The sequence below is a fragment of the Balaenoptera ricei genome, chromosome 19, assembly GCF_028023285.1.
Source record: "Balaenoptera ricei isolate mBalRic1 chromosome 19, mBalRic1.hap2, whole genome shotgun sequence".
Taxonomy (NCBI): domain Eukaryota; kingdom Metazoa; phylum Chordata; class Mammalia; order Artiodactyla; family Balaenopteridae; genus Balaenoptera; species Balaenoptera ricei.
In genome coordinates this window covers 52398067-52424238 of record NC_082657.1, presented here as the reverse complement: position 1 = coordinate 52424238, position 26172 = coordinate 52398067, and the positions used below count along the sequence as shown (strand labels likewise).

General features: G+C 38.3%; 1 protein-coding gene and 1 non-coding gene across 8 annotated transcripts in view; one reads left to right on the top strand and one right to left on the bottom strand.

Moving 5' to 3' along the window:
• CNTNAP4 (contactin associated protein family member 4) overlaps positions 1–26172 on the bottom strand; it is a 263350-nt gene that overhangs the window by 210128 nt on the left and 27050 nt on the right. For 6 of the 7 annotated variants that reach the window (XM_059903575.1, XM_059903577.1, XM_059903581.1 and 3 more), the window contains exon 2: positions 14971–15081. In XM_059903575.1, the coding sequence (XP_059759558.1) occupies positions 14971–15081 (111 nt within the window). Of the gene's footprint in view, positions 1–14970; positions 15082–19826; positions 19837–26172 lie in introns of those variants that run through there. The other variant, XM_059903580.1, reaches the window with a different exon arrangement.
• LOC132354388 (small nucleolar RNA SNORA2/SNORA34 family) lies at positions 2116–2247 on the top strand. Its single transcript, XR_009499258.1, has one exon. It is a non-coding gene; the product is annotated as a small nucleolar RNA SNORA2/SNORA34 family (small nucleolar RNA).

Genomic DNA, 26172 nt, shown 5'->3' with positions numbered 1-26172 from the left:
TTTCTGTCCATTTTTCTTTCTGTATTTTGAAGCTCTGTTATTTCGTGTAGAAAATGTCAGACTCACTATATGGTATTTCCTTTTTCTCCAGGATCTTTGACCCTGAAGGCCTGGCTATCTTGGTTTTTCCCAGGTATCTTCAAGCGGTTAACACTTTTTAGCTGGTTTACTTGTTTATAGAAAGGCAGCTAACTGTTATGGGCTGAGCGTGTCTCCACCCCCACCCCCCAAATTCATACACTGAAGCCATACCCCCCAATGTGATGGTATTTGGGACCTTGCAGAGGTGGTTAGGTTCAGATTAGGTCTTTAGAGTGGGACCTCCCTGATGGATTTGTGACCTTATAAGAAAAGGAAGACAGATCTTTCTCTCCCTCCCCACATGCAAGCACCAAGGAAAGGCCACGTGAGCACACGGCAGGAAAGAGGCTGCTGCAAGCCAGGACAGGCTCTCACCAGGAACAGAATCTGCTGACACCCTGATCTTGGACTTTCCAGCCTCCAGAACTGTAAGAAAAGAATGTCTGTTGTTTAAGCCACCTCGTTTGTTGTATTTTATTATAATGTCTAAAGCTAGTGTTTAGACTAGAGTTCAGACACTAGGTTTTCTAAATTACTCACACAGCCAGCCACCTTGGTAGTTTCAGTTCCTTTAACGGGAGGTAAGACAAAGCCTTAGGTAAAGTTTTATCATCCAGAGTTTCCTGGGAGATCAGGCTGTGTGTGGGACTTCACTTGAAATTGCTTTCTTCCCCTTGCTAATCCGGCTTCTTACACCCCCTCACTGTTTTCTCCTGGGAACCATCCCCTAATAAACCTTTAGCACCACAATTGTCGGTCCAGGGTGTGCTTCTGGGAGAACTCAACCCAATACATCACCCAATTACTTACTCACTGTTCATTTTCACTGTACCTACATGTGAAATTTTCCTCCTCAACAGAATGAAAAATATTAGATATACACAAAGAAGTGTAACCTAATATTAATGGTAATTTAAAATTTTATGAATATATTTTAACTGACTAAATTTAAGTTCCTGTATCAATTTCAATAGGTTCATATTTATAACTTGAATTCCTATAGTTTATAACAGTTGAAGACATTTCCTAAGCCAGGCACATTCTGTGTCCTCTAGTTTGAGAGGACTTAGAAGGACAGACTGCCTTAAGATTCTCCCCTTCTTCTTGAAAAGCCATCAGTGTCACTCACTCACATGCTTTGAAAATCTCCATTATTAGAGTGAGTCAAAAGGAAAAGAGATGGTGCCTATAGAATATTACAAATAAAAAGAGTACATTGTCAGACAATTTAGAGATCCCCAAATTCAACCCCATACTTTTACAGGAAAGGAAAAAAAGAGAGGAAATGTCTTTTCCCAAGACCACCCACAATTTAGTATTATAACCTAGTTTTTGTGATTCCAAAACCAGCATTTTTTATCACTATAAATTACTGAGGATCAGCTCAGTGAATCATGGCACATTCACTGGGCTTACATCATCAAACTGATTTAGAGCTGAAGAAAGCATGGTACAGGGCAGACAAGGACGATAAAGGGTAAGACTGAGGGAGGAGCAAGACACTGGCCAGAGATCAGAAGAGAGTCGAACATGTTCTTGAGGAAGAGGGCCCAGAAGGGAGAGCTACATCCAAAGTAAGAGAGAAGCAAACATTCAGGAGGACAATCACCTCTGGTGTTAAATCAAATGAACTGACAGAAGAATAGAAGTGATTCTATATTAATCCCAGAAGTGAGAGCAAACTCTCCTATACTTTAATGACTAGAGGATACAGGCATATCAAGAAATAAGATGTAAATATTCACTAATCTTTATTTCACCTTCTCAAAGCCAGTACGCAAAATATAATCTATAAGTACATGTGACACACCACTGACCATAAAACTGATCTGGAACTTCATTTGCCAAACCTTTATTGAAATGTTAGTAAGTTTTTTTTAACTTCATAAACCAATTTCCAATTGCTAAAAAAGTAAAAATATTTTAAATAAAACCACCAGATTACCCTAGGTCACAGATTTTGACTAAAGATATATGAGAACATTTTATCTTTACTTCAAGCTAATAATGAACATATAAAATGTAATTCTTTGTTTGGCCCTGAATCAAGGCCAGCAGTTTGGCTGTTGGTTTCAAGCAGGAGCCTAAAGAAGTCTCTTTCTATGGTCTACTGGCCATTTCAGAACTTTGGAAATGTAATGGTCAATTCATTAGAAAGAAACATCTAAGTCATTGGTGATAGATATGGGCTAATACTTATTTGTAGTTGATTAACACTGCGATTCCAAAATTTTGAGATCCCTGGCTTAACTCATTCATTAGAATTATAATACTGTTAAATCCAATTACTACAAAAAAATTGCTGAGGATCCAAAAACAGTCGGATGATTCTGAACTGTGAGCTTTCTTTGAATATTATCCTTTCGTACGGTCGGGGCCCTGACTTGTGTATTTTAGACTTCATTCAAATAGGAAACTTATATTTACTATTGGGCTGTAACATTTTTTTAGTTATATATTGAACTGTGAAAGTGCATCTATATTATGGACATTGATTGAGAAAGTTACTTTCATAGTAAATGCACCATTTAAATATGGTGTTCTTCATTATATGAAAGGCATAATTCTTGCTGGATTTCATTTGCCTGGCAAGATATACAAATATTTGGAAAGTAAAATGTATTTTCTTTAATAGGAAGGGAAGGAAGACTTCCTTGCTCTTTTGAAAGGAAAACTGATTTTTTTCTATTCTGCTTATTAAATATTTTACCAATTTATTAATTATTGTAACAAATGTCTGGTAAAGGATTAGTGCCCTTAATATATAAAATTCTTGTGCAGAGTAATTAAAAACTAAAGATAAATGCTCAAAAAAAAAAATTCTTTGACCCTGCTTTGCTCTATAATTAATCAAGAATAAAAAGACTCTTCTACCAGAGTTATGAGGATGCCTGAATTTTGAGATTACCTTTGTATAAATTAAAGTATATATTTGGTCCTGTGAGGTTTGCTAAAGTGGGGTTAATTGGCAGGACACACTCTGAAACTGTTTAACATTCTCTTGGGACTGTGCTTTTGTAATTCTTGTGGTTACACCACAGTGCCGTGATCATTTTCAATAAAGCCAAAACCTCTTCAGTATTACCCCTATTCTTCCAAAAGAAAGCTAGAGAATTAAAGCATAGAGGTTAAGTGTTTCTTCCGTCTTTAAAATAAAGTAAGGGACAAATGTAAAATACATAGCTAGTGGGAAGCAGCCGGATAGCACAGGGAGATCAGCTCGGTGCTTTGTGACCACCTAGAGGGGTGGGATAGGGAGGGTGGGAGGGAGACGCAAGAGGGAGGAGATATGGGGATGTATGTATACATATAGCTGATTCACTTCGTTATACAGCAGAAACTAACACAACATTGTAAAGCAATTATACTCCAATAAAGATGTTAAAAAATAAATAAATAAAATTACTTCCTACTTAAATAAATGAATTTAAAAACGTCTTCCTAAAAATAAATTAATTACTTAAAAAAAAAAAAAAAAGTAAGGTAGTAATGATTTAAACCCAGGAATGGTGAATTGATCCAGATAAGTCTAACACCAAAGTGTTCACTCTTCACCTAAAATGTCATGATCCACTGGAGAGAGTACAAAGGAGAGAAGCAGAGCAGGTTAACTAAGGTTCAAGTGTGCTGGAGAAGCTTGCGTCCTGTGACTACAGGGGCGACTCTCAGGGATCTGACTATTCAGGAATTTTTGTCAGGTCTAAGTGCTCACATCCCAACATTAAGAACTGTACATCTCCTAATCTCAGAGATCAATTAGGGCAAGACAGAAAAATAGGGCAAAGCTAATACAAAGTCGGGTACTTACAGCCTGACTCAGCATGAAGGTGTGGGACCCTTGCAATTCAGGTAATTATTCAGGCCGAGGGCTTACTCAGGCACATTGCATCCTGGGTGTGATGGGAAGCAGTTGATATGGAAGCAAATAAACTGTTGGCATCTTTTGTTCTCTAGCCAACTCTATAAAAATAGGCGGTCCCCAATGCAGTCAATTCTCTACACTCAGTTCGTGAGGCTCACCTACCCCATTTCTGGTCCTGGGGACCGTCAGGCAAATTTCAGACCTTCACCCACCATGCCAATGAGGCTCTCCTCTTCTGAGGCCTGAGTTTTTTCAGTCCTGTACAAAATTCATCTCTTATTCTTTTCCTCATAAAGTACTGGTTATCAAATATATTAATTTTATCATTTTAAATGTGATAAGTATAAACGATTATATGCAATATGTTTAACGGCAAGAAACATTTACCTCATCTATCCTCTTAAGCACTGACATGCACCATGCATACCTTGGGAATTTATCTCTGGGATTTTAATTTAAGCATAATAGTTACATGCAAAGAAGCACAATGATTTAGGGCAGAAATTCTCCCCCTAACCCCTTGCTGGCAATATTTGACATTTCTTGGTTTGTAGCTATATCATTTCAATTTCTGCTTCCATCTTCTCATGGACTTCTTCCCTCTGTCTCCTCTGTCTCTGCGTCTCTGTGTATCTCTTTCCCCTTAAAAGGACACCAGTCACTGGATTTAGGGCCCAGCCTAATCCATTATTACCTCATCCTGATTATACCTGCAAAGACCCTAGATCTAAACAAGGTCACATTCTCAGGTACTAGGTATTAAGAATTAAATATATCGTTTAGGGGGACACAATTCAACTCACAGAAGTCTACCCTTTGCTCCCCCCAAAATTCATGTCATCATCATGCAAAATACATTCACCCCATCCCAACATCCCCAAAAGTTTTAACCCATTCTAGCATCAACTCTAAGTCCAAAATCTCATCTAAATACAATCAACACAAGAAATCCTAAATCTTATCTTCCAAACCATCTAAATTAGACATAAGTGAGACTCTGGGTATGGTGCATCCTGAGGAAAACCTCCATCTGTGGACTGTGAAACTAGAAAACAAATTATCTGCTTTCAAAATACAATAATGGGACAGTCATAGGATAGACATTCCCATTCTCAAAGGGAGAAACTGAAAGGAATAAAGGGGTTATGGGTCCAAAGCAAGTCTGAAACCCAGCAGAGCAAATTCCACTAAGTTTCAAGGCCCGAGTATAATCCTCTGTGGCTTGATGCTCTGCCCTCTGGTCCTGCAGAGGCCCAACTGGCCCCAGACTCAGGACCCATGGAGACCTTGCTGGCCTAGCTTCCGTCTCTTTCAGTCTAGGCAAGTAGTGTTTCTGCTAGGATAAAATTCTCAAAAACTGCCTCCTATGTAATTGACAGAAGCATGTCCTCCACAGATCTTTCTGGATAACCCCATCTATATCCCAGGGTTCAGCTGAGATGATGGACTGCATTCATGAGTCACACTCCTAATCTCTTTAGCAAAATGTGCCCACATCCTTGATGTTCTCTCTAGAGCATTTTTTGCAGTAGAGATAGGCTGAGAAATTTCCAACGCATCAAATTCTGGTTCCTTTTTTGCTTAACAGCTCCTTGCTCCATTTATCCCTTTCCTCCGGTGTTTTACTATAAGCTGCAAGGAGAAACCAGGGCACATCTTCCATATGTTGCTTGGAAACATTCTGACGTAAATACCAAGTTCATCACTTACAAATTCTCCTTTCCACCCAACACTAGAACACAACTCATCCCACTTTCCCACCACTTTATTACCAGGATTGCCTTCCCTCCAGTGTCTCATAATATGACCCTCTTTTCTTTTGGAGACCTCTCCAGAAGCACTTTATCCTCCACATTTCCACCAACAGCAGTCTCTTCAAGGCAATCTAGGATTTTTCTATCACACACCTGAAAATTCTTCCAACCTCTGCCCATTACCCAATTCCAAAGCCACTTCCATATTTTTAAATATTTGTTTCAGTAGCACTAAACTTACAGTACCAAAGTCTATATTAGTTTCCTAGGGTGGCTGTAATGAAGTATCCAAACTGGCTTAAAGTAACAGAAATTTATTCCCTCACTGTTCTGGAGACCCAAAGTCCAAAATCAAGGTGTCACCAGTCACGCATCCTCTAAAAGATCCTTCTTTGCCTCTTCCCAGCTTCTGGTGGTTGCTGGCAAACCCTGGAATTCCTTGGCTTGTAGCTGCATTACTTGAATTTCTGCTTCTGTCTTCACCTGGCCTTCTTCTCTCTGTCTTCTCTGTTCCTGTGTCTCCAAATCTCATTCTCCTTATAAGGCCTTATCTGGAGCCCACCCTAATCCAATATGACCTTATCTTAACTTGATCACATCTGCAAAGACTCTAGGTCTAAATAAGGTCACATTCATAGGTATCAGGGTTAAGACGTGAACGTATCCTTTTGAAGGACACATTTCAACCCACAATGGAATTAAGTGACAAAATTAAATTAATATACCTCAAAAAAAGTAAACTTTTCTTCTTCCCTACTGGTAGAAATGGAATAATTACATTTAACTGTAGTCTTTTTCTGATTTCCTTTCCCCATTACAGGGCCTAGTCATTATCACAGTGTAACCCAGGGCACTTCTTATCTCATAGACGGAAAGCAGTGGGCTGTTGAGCTTGATTCCTCATTTCTTGCTTGTCTGTTCTTTGGCTCTAAGTTTTCCAGATTCCATAGCAAAAAGGTAACCCTATATGTGTTTCTAGGATACTAGGATCTTTATTTGCTGATTTAGTTTATTTATACATGACCTGCTGACTTAGCTGAACACCCTTCCATAGCCTGATTTAAATACCACAAGGAATGTCAGCATACTAGTATAATATACAGCCTTTAATAAATCTTTCAAAATCTGATACTCTCTTGTGAACACTTCATGTAATTAACAGGTAAAAAAAGAAAAACTAAATAAAAAAGAAAAATGTAATCAAGCAGGTTGACAACCAGCAAAAGATAATTAAAATGATCCTGTTGTGTTTCTCCATTTCATTAACATGCAAATGAGATTCATGAAGTTTAATATTGTGTTTCACCAAGAGCCATAGAAATGAATTAAGAATGAAAATGAGTCCTACTGATAGAGACTCCTGATGAGTATATAAATTAATGAAAAATATGATTTGATCAAATCAGTAACATATTATATATACATATAGAGAGAGAGATTTATTGAACCTCAACAAATGAAAATAAAGATAAATAGTTACATTAAATTTTGTATCTCTTTTGATGGGCCAAATCCTATGAAACCTTATTATAACTCAAATGGAGTGGTGGTAAATGCTAAACTCTGCTTTACTTTAAAAAGAAATACAAGATGGAAACTTCATTCTAAGGTCAATGTTGTGATGACAGCATTCCTATGGAAAGGACCATTGGTTCAGGATCTGGACTGACCCCCCCATAGGGCTAGGAAATCTCACTTGCCTGTGGTAAGGGATTCAGAATTGAAAATAGGAAGAGAGAGTCCAATGTGACAATAACTTTCACTATAAGGCAAATAAATGTAACAGACAAGAATTACCTACACAAATATATTCAAAGCCCACAAAATTCTCCATTTGATACAAGGATCTCAGTTATTACTCTCCAATGATATTCTCACACTAAGAAACACACAAAGTTATGGCAATTATACCTAATTAAAAAAAAAGAAACACACATAGAGGACTGTATCAAAGAATATCAGATAAAATTTTTTAAATAAACTCATGCTACAAAGTTAGATATTTATAACATGGACCATATGGCAAAACACACACACACACACAGACACACACACACACACACACACACAATCTATTTGTTATGTCCAATGTTCAATGTACTCAAACATTAAACAACAGCACAAAGGATAAGATCAAGGAGTAAAATTAGAAGTAGTAGCTGCAGCATGTGAGAAGGGAATAATAAATGAGTGGATCATGGTTTTAATAATATATGATGTCGGTGTCTTTTTTTATGGTTGTTAAAAATATTTTCTTTGTTAGTATTGCTAATCCTCTTTCCATAGAATGCATGAGCAGATGGGTTTTGCCTTAGCATATTATAGAAAGGGATAATAACGATACTTTGCCTTTAAGTGCAGAGAGTTTTGAAATTCTCTTATATCTACAGCAAGTTGTCATTTAATTATCTGCACTTTTCTTTAAACATACTCAAGCAATCAAACACAACCTACCTAAGAGATAGTCAACAATACGAACTGAGTATTCCTAAAGGAGCATGAAAGCTTATTAACTTCCTATTCCTCAACAGGAGAGAAAGTTATGTCATTCATTTTGAGAATTAAATAAACTTAGGGATGATTACTGTTAAATAACTAGCAACTTTTAAAATCGCTTCTTGCAAACTTCCTTGCTTATCTTGAAATAGAGGGCCAATTAAATTTTCATGGCTACTGTATACATAATGATTGTATATTGTTGTAGAAAAGTATATTTTAGGATCAAGATGGCAGAGTAGGAAGACCCTGAACTCACCTCCCCCCACACGCACACCAAAATAACAACTACTTAGAAAGTAACTATCAGGGCTTCTCTGGTGGCGCAGTGGTTAAGAATCCGCCTGCCAATGCAGGAGACACGGGTTCGAGCCCTGGTCCAGGAAGATCCCACATGCTGTCGAGCAACTAAGCCCGTGCGCCACAACTACTGAGCCTGTGCTCTAGAGCCTGTGAGCCACAACTACTGAAGCCTGTGTGCCTAGAGCCCGTGCTCTGCAACAAGAGAAGCCACCGCAATGAGGAGCCTGTGCACCACAACAAAGAGTAGCCCCCACTTGCCGCAACTAGAGAAAGCCCGCACACAGCAACGAAGACCCAATGCAGCTAAAAATAAATAAATAAATAAATTTATTTTAAAAAAGAAAAGAAAGTAACTATCTATGAGAACAACCTGAAGATAAGAAAAGATTTTCCACAACTAAAATATAAAGAAAAAGCCACAACAAGACAGGTAGGAGGGACAGAGATGGAGTCTAGTCAGGAACCCCAGCGCAGGATCAGTGACCCACAAACATGAGGGAAATCATAGCAACAGAGGTCCTCCATGAGGGGCATGGTGTCCAAGCCACACATAGGGCTCCCAGCCCAGGGATCCTGCACAGGGAAAATGAGGCCCCAGAAGTCAAGCTTTGAAAACCAGTGGGGCATATGTTTGGAAGAGCCAGAGGGCTATAGAAAACAGAAACTCCACTCTTAAAGGGTGTGCAGAAAATCTCACATACTCCAAGTCCCAGTGCAGAGGCAGTAGTTTGAAAGGCACCTGAGTCAGACTCACTTAATGCCCGTGGAGAGCCTCCCAGAGAGACAGGAGGCAGCTGAGACACCCCTGGGTAATGAGACACTGGTGGTGGCCAGTTTTGGAATCTCCTTCTACTGAGCTGACACCAGCACTGGCAAGTGCCATTCTGGAATCCTCTCTCTAGCCTATTAGTGCCAGGATCCGACAACACCCACCAGTGGGCCCACAACAGCCATGCACCACCAGGTCACATGGCCAGCCAGGTTGGGGGTCAGCCCCACCTGCCAGCCCACCCACAGTAGTGGGCCCTGCCATAACAAAAGGGCACATGCAGCCCACACAGGGGACACCCCTGGAGCATCTAGCTCTGATGGTCAGAGGGGAGTGTGCTGCTGGCCCCAGAGGACATCTCCTATGGAAGACCACTTCAAAAAGACTGGGAGATGTAATGGAACTACCTAATACATAGAAATAAACACAGAGAATTAGGGAAAATGAAGAGACAAAGAAATCTGTTCCAAATGAAAGAAAAAGACAAAACCTCAGGAAAAGAACTAAATGAAACAGAGATAAGCAATCTACCCAATAAAGAATTCAAGATAATGATCATAAAGATGTTCACCAATCTTGGGAGAATGGATGAACAGAGTGAGAGCTTCAACAAAGAGTTAGAAAATTTAAAAAGAAATCAGAGCTGGAGAATAAAACAACTGAAGTAAAAAATACACTAGAGGGTATCAACAGTAGATTAGATGATACAGAAGAAAGGATTAGTTATCTGGAAGACAGAGTAGTGGAAATCAACCAAACTGAACAGGAAAAAAAAAAAACGTTTTTAATAAAGGTAATTAAGGGACATCTGAGACAACATCAAGCATAGAAACATTCACATTATAGGGTCCCAGAGGAAGAAAAGAGAGAAGAAGGACCAGAGAAGTTTTAGAAGAAATAACACCCAGAAACTTTCCTAACCTGGGGAAGAAAACAGACATCCAGGTCCAGGAAGCACAGAGTCCCAAACAAGATGAACCCAAAGAGGTCCACACCAAGACACATTATAATTAAAATGGGAAAATTAAAGATTAAAGTGAGAATCTTAAAAGTAGCAAGAGAAGAGCAACTAGAAGGGAACTCCCATAAGACTATCAGCTGACTTTTCAGCAGAAACTTTGCAGGTCAGAAGGAAGTGCATGACGTATTCAACATAATGAAAGGAAAAAAACCTACAACCAAGGGACTTCCTTGGCGGTCCAGTGGTTAAGACTTTGCCTTCCAATGCAGGGGGTGCAGGTTCGATCCCTGGTTGGGGAGCTAAGATCCCACATGCCTCACAGCCAAAAAACCAAAACATAAAACAGAAGCAATATTGTAACAAATTCGATAAAGACTTTAAAAATGGTCCACATCAAAAAATCTTAAAACAAAACAAAAACCCTACAACCAAGAATACTCTACCCAGCAAGGTTATCATTCAGATTTGAAGGACAGGTAGAGTTTGGCAGAGACGCAAAAGCTAAGAGTTCAGCACCACTACACTGGCCTTATAAGAAATGTTAAAGGGACTTCTAAGAAGAAAAGAAAAAGCCACAACTAGAAATAAGAGAATTACAAAAGGAAAAAATCTCACTGGTAAAGGTAAACATATAGTAAAGGTAGTGGATCAACCACTTATAAAGCTAGTAGGAGGGGCTTCCCTGGTGGCGCAGTGGTTGAGAGTCTGCCTGCCAATGCGGGGGACGCGGGTTCGGGTCCTGGTCTGGGAGGATCCCACATGCCGCGGAGCAACTAGGCCCGTGAGCCACAGCTGCTGGGCCTGCGCGTCTGGAGCCTGTGCCCTGCAACAAGAGAGGCCCGCGTACTGTGATGAAGAGTGGCTCCCGCTCGCCGCAACTGGAGAAAGCCCTCGCACAGAGACGAAGACCCAACACAGCCATGAACAGATAAATAAATAATAAATAAAATTTAAAAAAAATTAAAAAAAAAAAAGCTAGTAGGAAAGTTACAAGACAAAAGTAGTAAAATCATCTGTATCTACAATAAGTATTTAAGGGATACAAAAAATAAAAAGGTACAAAACATGATGTCAAAAACATAAAATGTGGTGGAGGGACTAAAAACATAGAGTTATTAGAATGTGTTCAAGCTTAAGAGATCATCAAATTAAAATAGATACCTATATATAATAAATAATTATACATGAACCTCATAGAACCACAAACCAAAAACCTATAACCCATACACACAAAAAAAGAGAAAAAAAATCCAAATATAACATTAAAGACAATCATCATATCAGAAGGGAAGAGAACAAGAAAAGAAGAAAGAACAGAGAAGAACTACAAATATAACCAGAAAACAATTAACAAAATGGCAATAAGTACATTCCTATCAATAATTACTTTAAATGTAAATGGACTAAATGCTCCAGTCAAAAGACATACAGTAGCTGAATAGATTAAAAAAAAAAAAAAGACCCATATATATGCTGCCTACAAAAGACTCCTTACAAATCTAAAGACACTCACAGATTAAAAGTGAGGTGATGGAAAAAGAAATTCCGTGCAAATGGAAACAAATTGAAAGCTGAGTTAGCAGTAATTATATCAGACAAAACAGACTTTAAAACAAAGATTGTAACGAGAGACAAAGAAGGACATTACAAAATGCTAAAGGGATCAACCCAACAAAGATATAACATTTGTAAATATATATGCACTCAACATAGGAGCACATCAATATATAAAGCAAATATTAACAAACATAAAGGGAGAAATTGACAGTAATACAATAACAGTAAAGGACTTTAACACTCCACTTATGTCAATGGACTGATCATCCAAACAGAAACTCAATAAGGAAACACCGACCTTAAATGACACATTAGACCAGATAGATTGATATATACAGAACATCTCATCCCAAAATAACACAATATACATTATCTTCAAGTGTACATGGAACATTCTCCAAGACAGATCACAAGCTAGGCCACAAGAAAAAGTCTCAGTAAATTTAAGAAAATTGAAACCATATCAAGCATCTTTTCTGACCATATGAGTATGAGACTAGAAATTAACTACAAGAAAAAAACTAGAAAAAACATAAACATACGGAGTCTAAACAATATGCTACCAAACAACCAATGGGTCATTGAAGAAATCAAAGAGGAAATTTAAAAATACCCTGAGAAAAATGAAAATGGAAATCTATGGCAATACAGGCCTACCTCAGTAAACAAGAAAAATGTCAAATAGACAAACTGAACTTACACATAAAGGAAGTAGAAAAAGAAGAACAGAGCCCAAAGTTAGCAGAAGGAAATAATAAAGAGCAGAGCAGTAATTCAAACAAACAAACAAACAAAAAAAGAGACCAAGGAAAAAAAAAGACCAATGAAAAATGAACTGAGTTTTTTGACAAGATAAACAAAATTGATAAACCTCTAGCTAGACTCATCAAGAAAAAAAGAGAGAACCAAATAAATAAAATCAGAAACGAAAGAGGATAAGTTACAACCAACACCACAGAAATACACAGGATCGTAAGAGATTACCACAAATAATTATACAACAACAAATTGGATAGCATAGAAAAAAATGGATAAATTTCTAGAAACATACCATCTTTAAGAATGAATCAGGAAGAAATAGAAAATCTGAACAGACCAACTACTAGTAATGAAATTGAATCAGTAATCAAAAAACTCCCAACAAACAAAAGTCCAGGACTAGACAGCTTCACAGGTGAATTCCACCAAACATTTAAAGAAGAGTTAACATCTATCATTCTCAAAGTATTTCAAAAAATTGAAGAGGAAGGAATACTTCGAAACTCAGTCTAAAAGGTCAGCATCACCATGATACCAAAACTAGACAAGGACACCACACACACACAAAAAAAATTACGGGTCAATATCATTGATGAACATGGATGCAAAAATCAAAATATACAATGCATTAAAAAGGATCATACACTATGATCAAGTGGGATTTATCCTAAGGATGCAAACATGGCTCAATACCTGCAAATCAATCAATGTGATAAACCATGTTATATGGTCAATTATTAATGTACAACAAAGAAGGCAAGAATATACAATGGGGAAAAGACAGCCTCTGCAATAAATGGTGTTGGAAAAATCAGACTACATGCAAAAGAATCAAACTGGACTACCTTCTCACACCATATACAAAAATAAACTCAAAATGGATTAAGTACTTCAATGTATGATCTGAAACCATATAACTTCTAGAACAAAACATAGGCAGTATGCCCTTTGACATTGGTCTTAGCAATATATTTTTGGATCTCTCTCCTCAGGCAAGAGAAACAAAACCAAAAATAAACAAATGAGACCTAATCAAACTAAAAAGCTTCTGCACAGTGAAGAAAACCATCAACAAAGCAAACAGGTAGCCTACTGAATGGGAGAAGATATTTGCAAATGACATATTCGAATAGGGTTTAATATCCAAAATATACAAAGAACTCATACAGCTCAATATCATAAAAACAAACAATTCAATTTAAAAATTGGCAGAGGACCTGAATAGACATTTTTTCAAAGAATACATAGAAATGGCCATCAGACACCTGAAAACAGGCTCAACATCACTCATCACCAGGGAAATGCAAATCAAAACCACAGTGAGATGTATCTCACACCTGTCAGAATGGCTATCATCCAAAAGGCAAGAAATAACAACTGTCTGCGAGGATGTAGAGAAAGAGGAACGCTGGTGCACTGTTGGTGGGATTAATTGGTGCAGCTGCTATGGAAAACAGTATGGAGGTTACTCAAAAAATTAAAAACAGAACTACTATAAGGTCCAGCAATTTCACTTCTGGGTATTTACCCCAAGAAAATAAAAACACTAATTCAAAAAGATATATGCACTCCTATGTTCACTGCAGCATTATTTACAATAGCCAGGATATGGAAGCAACTTAAGTGTCCTTTGTAGATGAATGGATGAAGAAGATGTGGTATATACATATACAGCGGAATGTTTATTTTTCATTAAAAAAATAAAATCTTGCCATTTGTGACAACTTAGATGGATCCAGAGGGTATTATGCTAAGTGAAATAAGTCAGAGAAAGACAAACCCATATGATTGCACTTATATCTAGAATCTAAAAAACAAACAAAACAAAATGAAATCAGACTCAGAGATACAGAGAACAAAGAGGTGGTTATCAGAGGAGGAGGGCTGAGGGGATGAGTAAAATAGGTGAAGGGAATTAGGAAGTACAAACCTCCAGTTATAAGATAAATAAGTCATGGGATGTAATATACAGCATAAGGAATATGGTTAATAATACTGTAATATCTTTGTATGGTTACTAGACATAACATGGTGATCACTTCACAGTGTATTTAAATGTCAAACCAATATATTGTACACCTAAAACTAAAATTATATAGTACATCAACTATATTTCAATTAAAAAATGAAAATAAAAAAATTCTGAAGAAAAGTTTATTTTATAAGATACATTTAAAAAATCTCCAGATTTAGGGAATTCAATTCTTTGGGCGCTAAAATGATGATACAAGATCTTGGAACAGATGCATTCCTTTGCCATTCTAGAGCCAATCCTAAATGTCATGTACATCCCATCAGTTTCTGCCATTTGCTTATTAAGAAATTTATTACCTTTTACAATATATCACTTACAATGATTTTACTAAAAGAGAATGGAAGACGAATGAGATTCGTCATGAACCAATCAGAGCAGAAAAAGCAGACTTACCATCTCTTCGATTTAGCCTTGCAAATCCAGGACCATGGCTGCTAGAGAGCTCGGATGAACTGCTGAATGATGCCTGAGACAAGGCAGACACCAGAGGGTCATCACAATCGTCTGCCAAAAGGAAAAATTCCACATTCAGGTTAGTAATGTGCTGACAGCTTACTTGGATTCAACAGATAAAACAAATAAACAAAACAAAACAAAACAATAAATCTAGGATCTCTAACAATATGCCCACTGCTTATATACAGTGTAAGTTCAATAAGAGAAAAAGAATTTAAAGACAAGAGCATATGGAAATGGAGAAGGAAAACTTCGTAGAAATTGCAAAATAGTATCTTGAGGTAGAAACGGTTTACTTAAACAAGAAACAAAAATACCTAATCAGTATTCCTAATTTACATAAATAAATGTATATTAGGAAAGAATTATAAACTTAACTAGATTAAAACTAAGAACTTAGGGTTGCCAAAAGACATGTGATGTAAAGAGAAACATCACAACATGGAGAAAGTACTCCCCAAACAGTTTACAATTAGTACTGCAAATTAAGGAAAACAAAAAAAAAATAAGGAGAAACAAAAACTCCTTTTAAATCAGTTAGAAAACACACTAGAAAAAATGACATAAGGCTAGACCAGAGATTTCACAGCACAGAACTGCTATTAAATGATGATCAAACTCAAAGTGTAAATTAACACTACAATTAGATACTATTTTACAAACAGTAGGCAAGCAAGATTTAATAAGTCTGACAACACCAGATGGTCCAGATAATGTGGGCCAAGAGAAACTCCAACATCCTGCTAGTGGGAGTGTAAAGGCGAGCACCTACTTTTAAAAAACAATTTGTCATCAGCTTGCATATTTGAACTTCTGTACCCCATGGTCCATTGATATGTATTTCCCCCTGGGCAGAGCCTCCCTATGATGAACTGCTGGTCTCAAGAAGCTTTGCCTTTTGGGTGTTATACAAATACTAGTATTTATTGTGTGCCATCAGAAAAAAAGTTGAGAAACATTAACCTAGAGCAACTCTTGTATTTGTGCACAGGGAGATGTGTGCAATTTCTAGCAACAATGTTCATGATAGAAAAAATTGATTAACAATCCAAACATTTACTGATCAAAGAAGAGATCAATAAATCATAGTACTTTTCACAATGAAATAACATACAGCAGGAAAAAGAACTACACCAACACACATCAAAAAATAAATAAAATAAAATAAAAAGGTTGGATCTTAGAAATAAAATATTTAATGAAAAAAGTTATAGAAGACCATATAATATATGCTGATAGTTTTGAGAATCTTAAAAACAAGCAAAGCTAAGTAATACATTATTTAGGGACACATGTGACTAGGACAAAAAACTATTTAAAAAAACAAAGAAATGAAAAGCTTAGAATTCAGGATAGTGGTTACTTCTAAAGGAAGGCAGTGTGTGTGTGCGTATGTGTGTGTGTATACATACACATACCTGTATGTGTATATGAATAGGTATGTAAGGATATATATGAAAGTATATACATGTCTTATCTATCCTATTATGTATATCACATATCAAATAAAAAGTAAGGCACAAAGAGTGAGGAAAAGTATAAGAACAGTCTCATGTTGACCATCATATCTATACATGCTTATTTTATTCAGCTAATTCTTCATTTCATGCAATCTTCAGATTTTCATTTTATACAATTATTAAGTTGTTGCCATTTTTGCTCTAATCAGAAAATACTTCTCTTATATTTAGGATTTAACATATGTTGGTAATTAAAAATCATGCAGGATTATTGTCCCAATTTTTAAATTAACAATAAACATTTTAAATAAATCTAGGAATTATCTAGATTCATCTGAAATTTTATGAAGCCTATGCCTCTTGAACATAGGTTTTTATAAAATAGTCACTATCAATTGTACTGCTTAAATATTCAAACTACAATATTTTTCTGCAGTCCTGCCATTTGAAATATGTACTTTTTCTTAAAGTTAAATAAAGGTTTAAAGTATAAGTGGTAAGTAAAAATTTACCAACTTAACATTTGATTGCCTTTCAAAAGAATTTGCTAAAGGTAGCATTTTATTTTTTAAGACTGTCTCATTTTCATTTAAAGTCCCCTTTTGCTTCTTTCACACCTTAAACTCTTTAGCTCAGCGGTCCCCAAACTTTTTGGCACCAGGGACCAGTTTCATGGAAGACAATTTTTCCACAGATGTCGGGGGATGGTTTCAGGTTGATTCAAGTGCATTACATTTACTGTGCACTTTATTTCTATTATTATTACATTGTAATGTAAAATGAAATAATTATACAACTCACCATAATGCTGACAGGAGGTGGAGCTCAGGCGGTAATGCGAGCGATGGGGAGCGGCTGTAAATACAGATGAAGCTACGCTCGTTTGCCCGCAGCTCACCTCCTGCTCTGCAGCCTGGTTCCTAACAGACCACAGACTGCTACCAGCCTGTGGCCTGGGGGTTGGGGACCCCTGCTTTAGCTAGCTCTTAAGAAAGACTTGATAACTGGCCCACAGTTCCTGCATGTCTACTGACTGGCTTAAGTACTGACACTCAATCTAGTTGTAATTCAAGTGTTAAGAAGTGTAGACATAAAAAGACATAACAATCCATGAAGTGTTGAAGGAAATTCTGATTACACCCAATCACAAGCAACAACCAAAATGCTTTAGTATGCTGTGGAAGCTATGATGTGTGTGTTAGCGTGCACAAATGAGCACATTATCTATATTGGGGGGGGTGTGCATTTGTGGGTGTGTGTCTACCAAAACTATAATCATTTTTCAATCATTATGAGTATTCAGGTATAAGTGTGACCCAACAAGGCTGTTTAACTGCAATTCACAATCAATTATGCAGATTCAAATCAATGTTTCAGATGTAAAATGCCTCTCTAGTGCAATCACTCTAGAGGGCATATATTTATTGCACATTTGTTTTTGCCACTATAAACTGAGACTCAATACTGTTTTACTTTTAGCTTAAAAAGAATGGGATTAATCTAAGAGAAGTGGTGCTTATTCCATTTGTGAGAAGAGGGACATGTGATACGGGAAAGAGATCGGCAGGGGACAGGGGTCGGGGGAGGACAGACGGGGACTTCTGGTGTTTGGTAAAGTTCTAGCTGTAGGTCTGAGTGGTGGTTACATGAGTGTATACACTTCCCCCCAATCTGTGGTATGTTTATTCAGCAGCAGAATATTCTAAAGTTATTCTTACATAGAACTAATAATAGTGAACACACATTCAGTGAGCATTCTCTGCTAAGAACTCACAGCCATTCAACATGTAGTTACCAATCTTTACCACTCCTCTTTGAGGTACTGATATTATTTTACAGATGAGGTAAAATTGAGTCACAGAGTTTGGTTAATTTGCTCATCTCATTGTGATGGGACCATGATGTTTATGAAGTGAGTTGGAGTCCAGAAACTAGTAAGAACACCATGACTATAATCACTATTTCTTTAGGTCTGGAGCACAGGAATTTCATCAGACACCATAATGACATAAAATACCTCTCAAGAAGGTACATGCTCCAATGCCAGGTTTGCCAGGCTATTTGTTTATTACCAATTTGATCTGCAATAGTCTTAACACCAGGGCAGGGGGATCTCAGCAATAATGAGTCTGGAGTGAGTAAAACGGATATTTCCCTCTAGGCATTAATGAAATTGTATTCTGGATTAAGAATCAGTGTCCTGGGACTTCCCTCATGGCACAGTGGTTAAGAATCCGCCTGCCAATGCAGGGGACACGGGTTCGAGCCCTGGTCTGGGAAGATCCCACATGCCACGGAGCAACTAAGCCCGCAAGCCACAACTACTGAAGCCCGCGCGCCTAGAGCCCGTGCTCCCAAGAAGAGAAGCCACCGCAATGAGAAGCCCACGCACTGTAATGAAGAGTAGAGCCCCCCACTTCCCCACTCACCACAACTAGAGAAAGCCCATGCGCAGCAACAAAGACTCAATGCAGCCAAAAATTAATTAATTAATTAATTAAAAAAAAAAAAAAGAATCAGTCTCCTGTGAATTTCATTCCAGAAAACCAGTTTTCTCTGACTGTACCAGTTAAAGCAGTAAAATGCAGGTTCTGGCCTTGCAAAGCTGAGACCCATAACCGGGGGTGATTTCCCTCCCCCTCCCAGGGAACATTTAGCAATATCTGGAGACACTTTGGTCATCACAACTTGGGGGTACTCCTGGAATCCAGTGGGTGGAGGCCAGGGATGCTGCTAAACACTTTACAGTGCCCAGGGTGGCACCCCACAAGCAAAAATCATCCAGGCCCAAATGTCGACAGTGCAGCCATTGAGAAACCCTACCCTACACTCTGGTAAAAGCAGCCCAATCAACTAGCTTTCTCCTGGACTAATCCCCCAGCTAGAACGCTCAACTTCCTCTCAAATTTCTGTGATTGTTAGTTCTACTTTACGGCTTTTCAGAGTGCATATAATCGTCATTCAGAGTGTATAAATATACAGGCATTTAAGGCAGGAGCTTTTCAAAGCTGAAATAATATATTATTTCAGCTCAAAACATAATTGTATTTTTTAATTAAATACAATACTGGTCCTTCACCAAGGGACCAGTATATATGTACATATATACTATATTATATGTATATACTACACATATACTATATGTATATACTATACATATATTTATATAATAGTATAATGTATTATATACATACTATATGTATATGTACAATATTTGTACTTATATATGTATAATGTGTATAATCATATATATGTATATGTATAACAGTATAGTTATACAATATACAGTTATACTATACTGTGTTATACATGTTATACATATATTACATATACAATTATACATATAAATAGGTAATCATATATACAATTAAAATACATATTAATTATATATACAATTACACTACATATGTGTACAGGCATGTGCATATGTGTTATAACATACATATATTACAACATACATATGTATAGTGTGTATATATATATATATATATATATACACAAGCTGACCCTTGTATAAATGCTAAGTTGGCCATCATATCATAAGTTTAACTGATGGCATATACTTATATAGTAACCTTATATAAATATGTCTGAACATATTTCTATATACATATTATATGCATTAATAACAATACGTATGATTTTATACATACATATAAATATATTTCACATAATATGAATAATACATAGAATATGAATACATTTCTCTTTTTTTTTTTTTTGGCCACATGGGGCTAGTTTATTGCAGTTAAATACCTCTCTCTCTCTATTATTTTTGTTTTTTGGTCCATTTTTCCATAAAGAAAATGAGAACACACTCACACACCCAAAGGGGAGGAGGGTCCAGAAACAAGAGGTGGGGTGGGACATGGCCTCCCCTGCTTAGGTCCAGGCCCCGGGGATGGCCCCCCAAAGGCTCCCCTCCTTCCCAAAAGCACCCTGTCTCAGTACCTCTAGGGTCCAAGGAAGCAGTGGGATATGGCAGAGCCTCTGTCCTTCTCCCTCTTCTCTCCAGACGAGACCACTACAAGTGCTGGGGCTCAGTGGGGGCCGGGAGAAGGAAGACAGGCAGGCGGGGGCACGGTGGTATATGTAATTTACATATTCACGTATGTAAATATATAGCGTGCAAGTACTGACACCTCTGCACCCACCCCTGCAAGTCTCCAGAGGACTGCCCACCACAGAAGCTGCTGAACAGGGAGAACCTGGGCCAGCTGTGGAGTGGGAACGTTGGGCCTGGACCCTGGACGGCTGCTGCCCCCTTGCCGCACCCTAAACAGATGAGCAGCTCAGGCTGTGTGGCCCGGCCCTCACCTCACCTCGCCTCGCCTCGCCTCGCCTCGCCTCACCTTCAGTTCTCGCCCGGCGCTGTAGCCTGCTCATCTCTCTCCTGCTTCCTGCACATCAGTGGCACATGCGTGCCGCTGGCTCTGGTTCTGTTCAGCTCTCGCTTTGCGTCGGCGTGGAGGTCCTAGCTCCCAGCTTCCCTCGCGCTGCCTCTTGACCCTAAGAAGGAAGGTTCCTAAATTGCAAGGGCCAGGTGGAAATCCTCTGCTGCCTCTCCAACTTTCAGAAAGGGCACCTGGGAGACTGAGGCCTTCCTGGCCCCCCGTGCTGCTTACTGTACCTCCCACCACCCGCACACGGGATGGATAGGGCTGTCTACCTCCCAGCAAGAGAGCCCTGGCCTGCATCCCGCTGTCCCCCACCGCGAGAACGGCGCCAGGACCGCTTCGCCCCGGGCCTCGGGCTGCCGCATTGCATGCTGGGACTCAGCTCCCACCGCTCCCTCGGTTCAGGTGCTGCGGGCGAATTGCGCTGCCGCAACTCACTCGCAGCCGAACGCGGTGGGAATCGGGTATAGCTTGACAACCTTAGTGAAGAAGGGAATTTGACCGGGAGAAAAAAAGCACATTCTAGGTAAAAGGGGCACAGGAGAGTATGAAAGACTTCAGTCACCAGTGAAATTTAAAAGCACAGTCATCAGGGGGAAGGCTTGTACAATTCAAAAGGGTAGCAAGGCATGTTTGGTTAATTAGTTCTTTCCGAGGAAGAAATGAATATCACTCTTACTACTCTATGCTTTTCCAAAATTATATATTTTACTATTTATACAACTTTCCATAGTCAGAATTTCCACATTAAACGTGATAATACAGTCGGAAATGTGAAACTATAGTTCTGTCTTTTTTTGTAATTACAAACTTGGGGGGTAATTTTTTAGTATTTTCAGTCTCTTTTGATTTCATGTAAAGAGTGTTAATGAATTATGTTAGACTATACATATTCCAGGGGAAAAAATTACCTGATTTCTGTTGAGACACTTTCATGTGTGTGTGCAAGTGCACACACAGGCAGAAAGAGGCACAAATCTACAGCTTTCAAATCAATATCTCAGAAAAGACATCATTTACTTCTCACTGTGAGAGAAGAACTTACCATTGTCATTAAAAAGACAAGGATAAATTAGACCTCTGGCGAATTGTGTATATGAAAAAACTCAATAGCCTCTTACAAATAAAGATGCAAGCTATATTGAAAGTATTTTAATATAGCTTGATCAAAAGTAATTTAATTTTATTTTACAAAGGGCTTTAATTCATAATTCTCATAAGTAAGTAAAAGCTGTTCCGTTTTTAATAAAAGTAATTCAATTTTCTTAATCTCTGTGCAATACAACCTGTACTAAGATAATAGGTCCATATTATTGGCTGCTTATATTCTCAGTGCTTTACATGTATTAAATCCTGACAAATACCTTATACTATTTGCTACTATTAACTCCATTGTACAATTGAGGAGAAAGGGACACAGTGGTTACACGATTTACCCAAAGACACACAGCTGTTGTTCTGAGCCACTACATTGTTGAAACAGGTACTGGTAATCTAAAATATACCTGACCAAAAATAGGGCTAATTTTCAGTAACATTCAGCTTAGTTGCCACTGAGTAGAATAACCTTCTCTGTTATTTGGAAGACCCGCCAAAATCAATTGCGTACCTGCTAATGTATCATATTTCCCACAGGAATACTCATTGAAGAAGGATAGGACAGGACAGGATAGGATAGATAGGAAACATGCTTAAAAATCTTCCAAAATTCCCATATACTAGAGGCAGGAGTGGGACTTTTTTTTTTTTTTTTTTTAATATTTATTTATTTATTTATTTATGGCTGTGTTGGGTCTTCGTTTCTGTGCAAGGGCTTTCTCTAGTTGCGGCAAGTGGGGGCCACTCTTCATCGCGGTGCGCAGGTCTCTCATTATCGCGGCCTCTCTTGATGCGGAGCACAGGCTCCAGACGCGCAGGCTCAGTAGTTGTGGCTCACGGGCCTAGTTGCTCCGTGGCATGTGGGATCTTCCCAGACCAGGGCTCGAACCCGTGTCCCCTGCATTGGCAGGCGGATTCTTAACCACTGCGCCACCAGGGAAGCCCAGGAGTGGGACTTTTGACAGGGAGCTTTGGAAACATTGGAATCTCAGTCTTTTCAGAAAACAGTTTACTATTTAGACCTAACCCAACTATTCCATTGACAAATTCAGGATTAAGGAATGACCTTCCCTTCAAGAAATCTATTTCCTTAAAGAAAATGTTTTATTCTGATCTATATTATTGAAATTGTCATCCAGTTGAAATTGGAAATCATGGACTAATTTAGGAAAAGTGTGGAATTAGGCTAACATAGATCAGAAATATTGTGTACAAGGCAAGATTTCATCCCCAAAGTGAGAAAACAATATTGTTCTTTAACCATAAGCCAAATCTGAGTTAGTTCTACAGATTATTCAGGTCCAGTTTTAGGATTCCAGGAGGAGTCCCATCTTCCTGCCCTGGCATGACACAGGATCCAGTCCCTGATGACCACTTCTGCCCAATGAGAGACTGAATATACAAACAGACAATGGCCACACTACACACAAAAACAGAACTTCTGACCCATAACGTGCAGCAACCAGCCCAGGAACCAACCTGCTATCCTCGGTAGCCACCTCAGGAAGCCTAACAATAATCCCTTGTAGCAATTGGCCCCATACAGCCAGTACTTGGTAAATATCTTATAGCTTCTCTAATTTGTGCCCCTGCTTCCAACTTAGGACTGGATAAATCTCTGCTAAATACAGAAGAACCCAAATACGCACACCTAATCCATCACATAGGATGGCCTGCTTCTGGTTACCCTGTCTACAGCTTCCCCCTGCCAACAGCTTCCAATCAAGGCATACCTGATGCCTTCTCTCTTTTTTTGTCTTTTCACTATAAAGCTTTCCCTTGCCCCCTGCCTGCCTTTGAGTCTCTGCCAAACACAAGTGATGGCGGCTGACTCCCTAGCTATAGCAAAATCTGGATAAAGAGCCTGTGTTTGTTCTCATTTGGGTGGCCTTCGTTGATTTCCACATCAATGAGCTCTTCCCAACTCTGCAGGCTCATCCTCACAGTTGTAACCACCCTAAGCATTCACTCAGCACATCAAAGAAAAGCCACAGAAGGCCATCCTAAGAATTTGTAGAAGACCCAGGTTATGTTTGAAAAGTAGCATCAGCCTCCTGATAAAATTATACACGGATCAGCCTCAGGCTGTCACTTGTATGGAACATGCACCTATAGTGATTCATCCTAGCTACATAGTACAATCACTTGAGGGAGGTTTAAAACTTGCCCGTGACTGTGCCCTATTCCAGGTCACTCGGACTTGCTTTGTCTGGGGTGTAGTTTAGCCAGGACCATGGTAATTTGGAAACCACTAAAATAGACTTGCAAATTAATTTCTATCCAATAGAGAGATTTGTTCCTTTTGCAAATCTCTTTATGGTTTTCATACTGTTTCATGAGGCTATTTAAAGATCGGAGAAATGGTTATGGTATCACACACCCCATCCCTTTCTCCCTATGTAACTATATCAACTGACAGTGTGTGGAGGCAGCTACCACACAGTGACATTCTGGTGAGAAAAAAAGAAAAAGAATAAATTTTAAGGAGTAGTGATGATACAACTGGGCTTGAATAAAATATAATTTTTCATAAGCGTAGGTGACAAAATATGGGCCTATCCTGATTTTTCTCTCTCATCATTACCTAAAATAACATTTCAACTCAATTAGATACCACTGAGTATAGATCACTGCTAAATTCTTTAGCTTGAGTAGTGATTTGACTCTGACATGAAAATTAACATTCACTGAGGAGACTAGTTTTAGACATAAGACAAACATGAGCTTCTAACTTTGTCAATCAGTGGCTTAAATCTAAAAAACAACATATTGCTGCAACTCAAAATATATTGCTGAAACTCAAGTAAATATTTATCAGTATTTTTTCTAGGGCTGAGTCAAAGACAAAGATGATTTTCTAGTTGTCAAGAATTCATTTTGGCAGCAGCCTATAAATTTCTATGCATTTTCTCCTACATAAGCCATGGGTGAATTACATATACACACACACCCACCCACATAGATACATATGTGTGTGTGTGTGTGTGTGTGTGTGTGTGTGTGTATGTGTGTATAAGTACTCTTTGATGTTAATGGGATAAGGTTTCACTTGGAGGCAAACACTGGCTTACATACCCAAGTTATAGCCTTGGTTTGAATAGCTTTCCCAGTTAATCTTCACAATTAATGGATTAATGGGAAGGCAGTTAACTTTTAATGACAACACAGCCAGAGGCTGATTGATTTTAGAGGTTTAACAGCAATTATTTAAAGTCCAGATGTTAAGACAAAGAGACCTACAAGTCCACCAAACAAAACCAACCAAAGGTGAAGGGGTGGAAGAAATAATTAAAAAGTAAAGACAGGATCAGAGTTCTAGGAATCTGTACACAACACAAGCCTTTACTGACAGATAAGTGACCACATGTGACACCATGATGATGTTACCGAGTCTAAGCTCCTACTTCTCGCTGCACGACAGGCCAATAAATCAAAAGACGAGTTGTTGGGCCAAGGAATAACAACTTTATTTGGAAAGCGGGCAGACCAAGAGGTTGGTGGACTCATGCCCCAAAGAACCATCTTTCCTGATTTAGAATTCAGGCTTCTTTTATACTAAAAGGAGAGGGAGTAAAGTCAGACATTTCCTGGTTCTGGTCAGCCTCTGAAGGGATGTGTTAATTTCTTCCTCCCTGCTGTGGTTCACAGGTGGGCCTGGTCAGGATGTTTCCTGTGAGCTAAACAAAAGTATTTTAGCTTAATGCTCATTACCTGGGAGGCAGGGTTCCCAGAGATGGGCCATTATGTATAATTTAAGCTTACAGCTAACATCCCTTTAGTGATTAGCTTGTAATAGAGTACAAAAAGTTCTTCCCTATTACAATGAGTAGATTTAAGACTTGTAACCATATCTCGAATTCATTCCTTTTATGACCAAATCTAAATTTCAGAACTGACTTTTGACTAAAAAAGACTTAAAGAGAGAAGCTTTAAGTAGGTATAAAACTCAAAATCATTCAAATAATAAACTGTAGAATATACGATGTTTAAAACAGAGATATAAAGGGGCCTCTCATAAATTTTGGATTTTTGTGGAGCGGAGGTGGGGAGAGGTTTAGAACATTAATAGGTGTGTAACTTGGATAAAATAAAATATGCTTCGAATTAAGGAAGAGGAAAACCAGTCTAAAGAAAATTCTCATGTAAGGTTAGAAATGGATAGTTACAAAAAATGATAATACAAG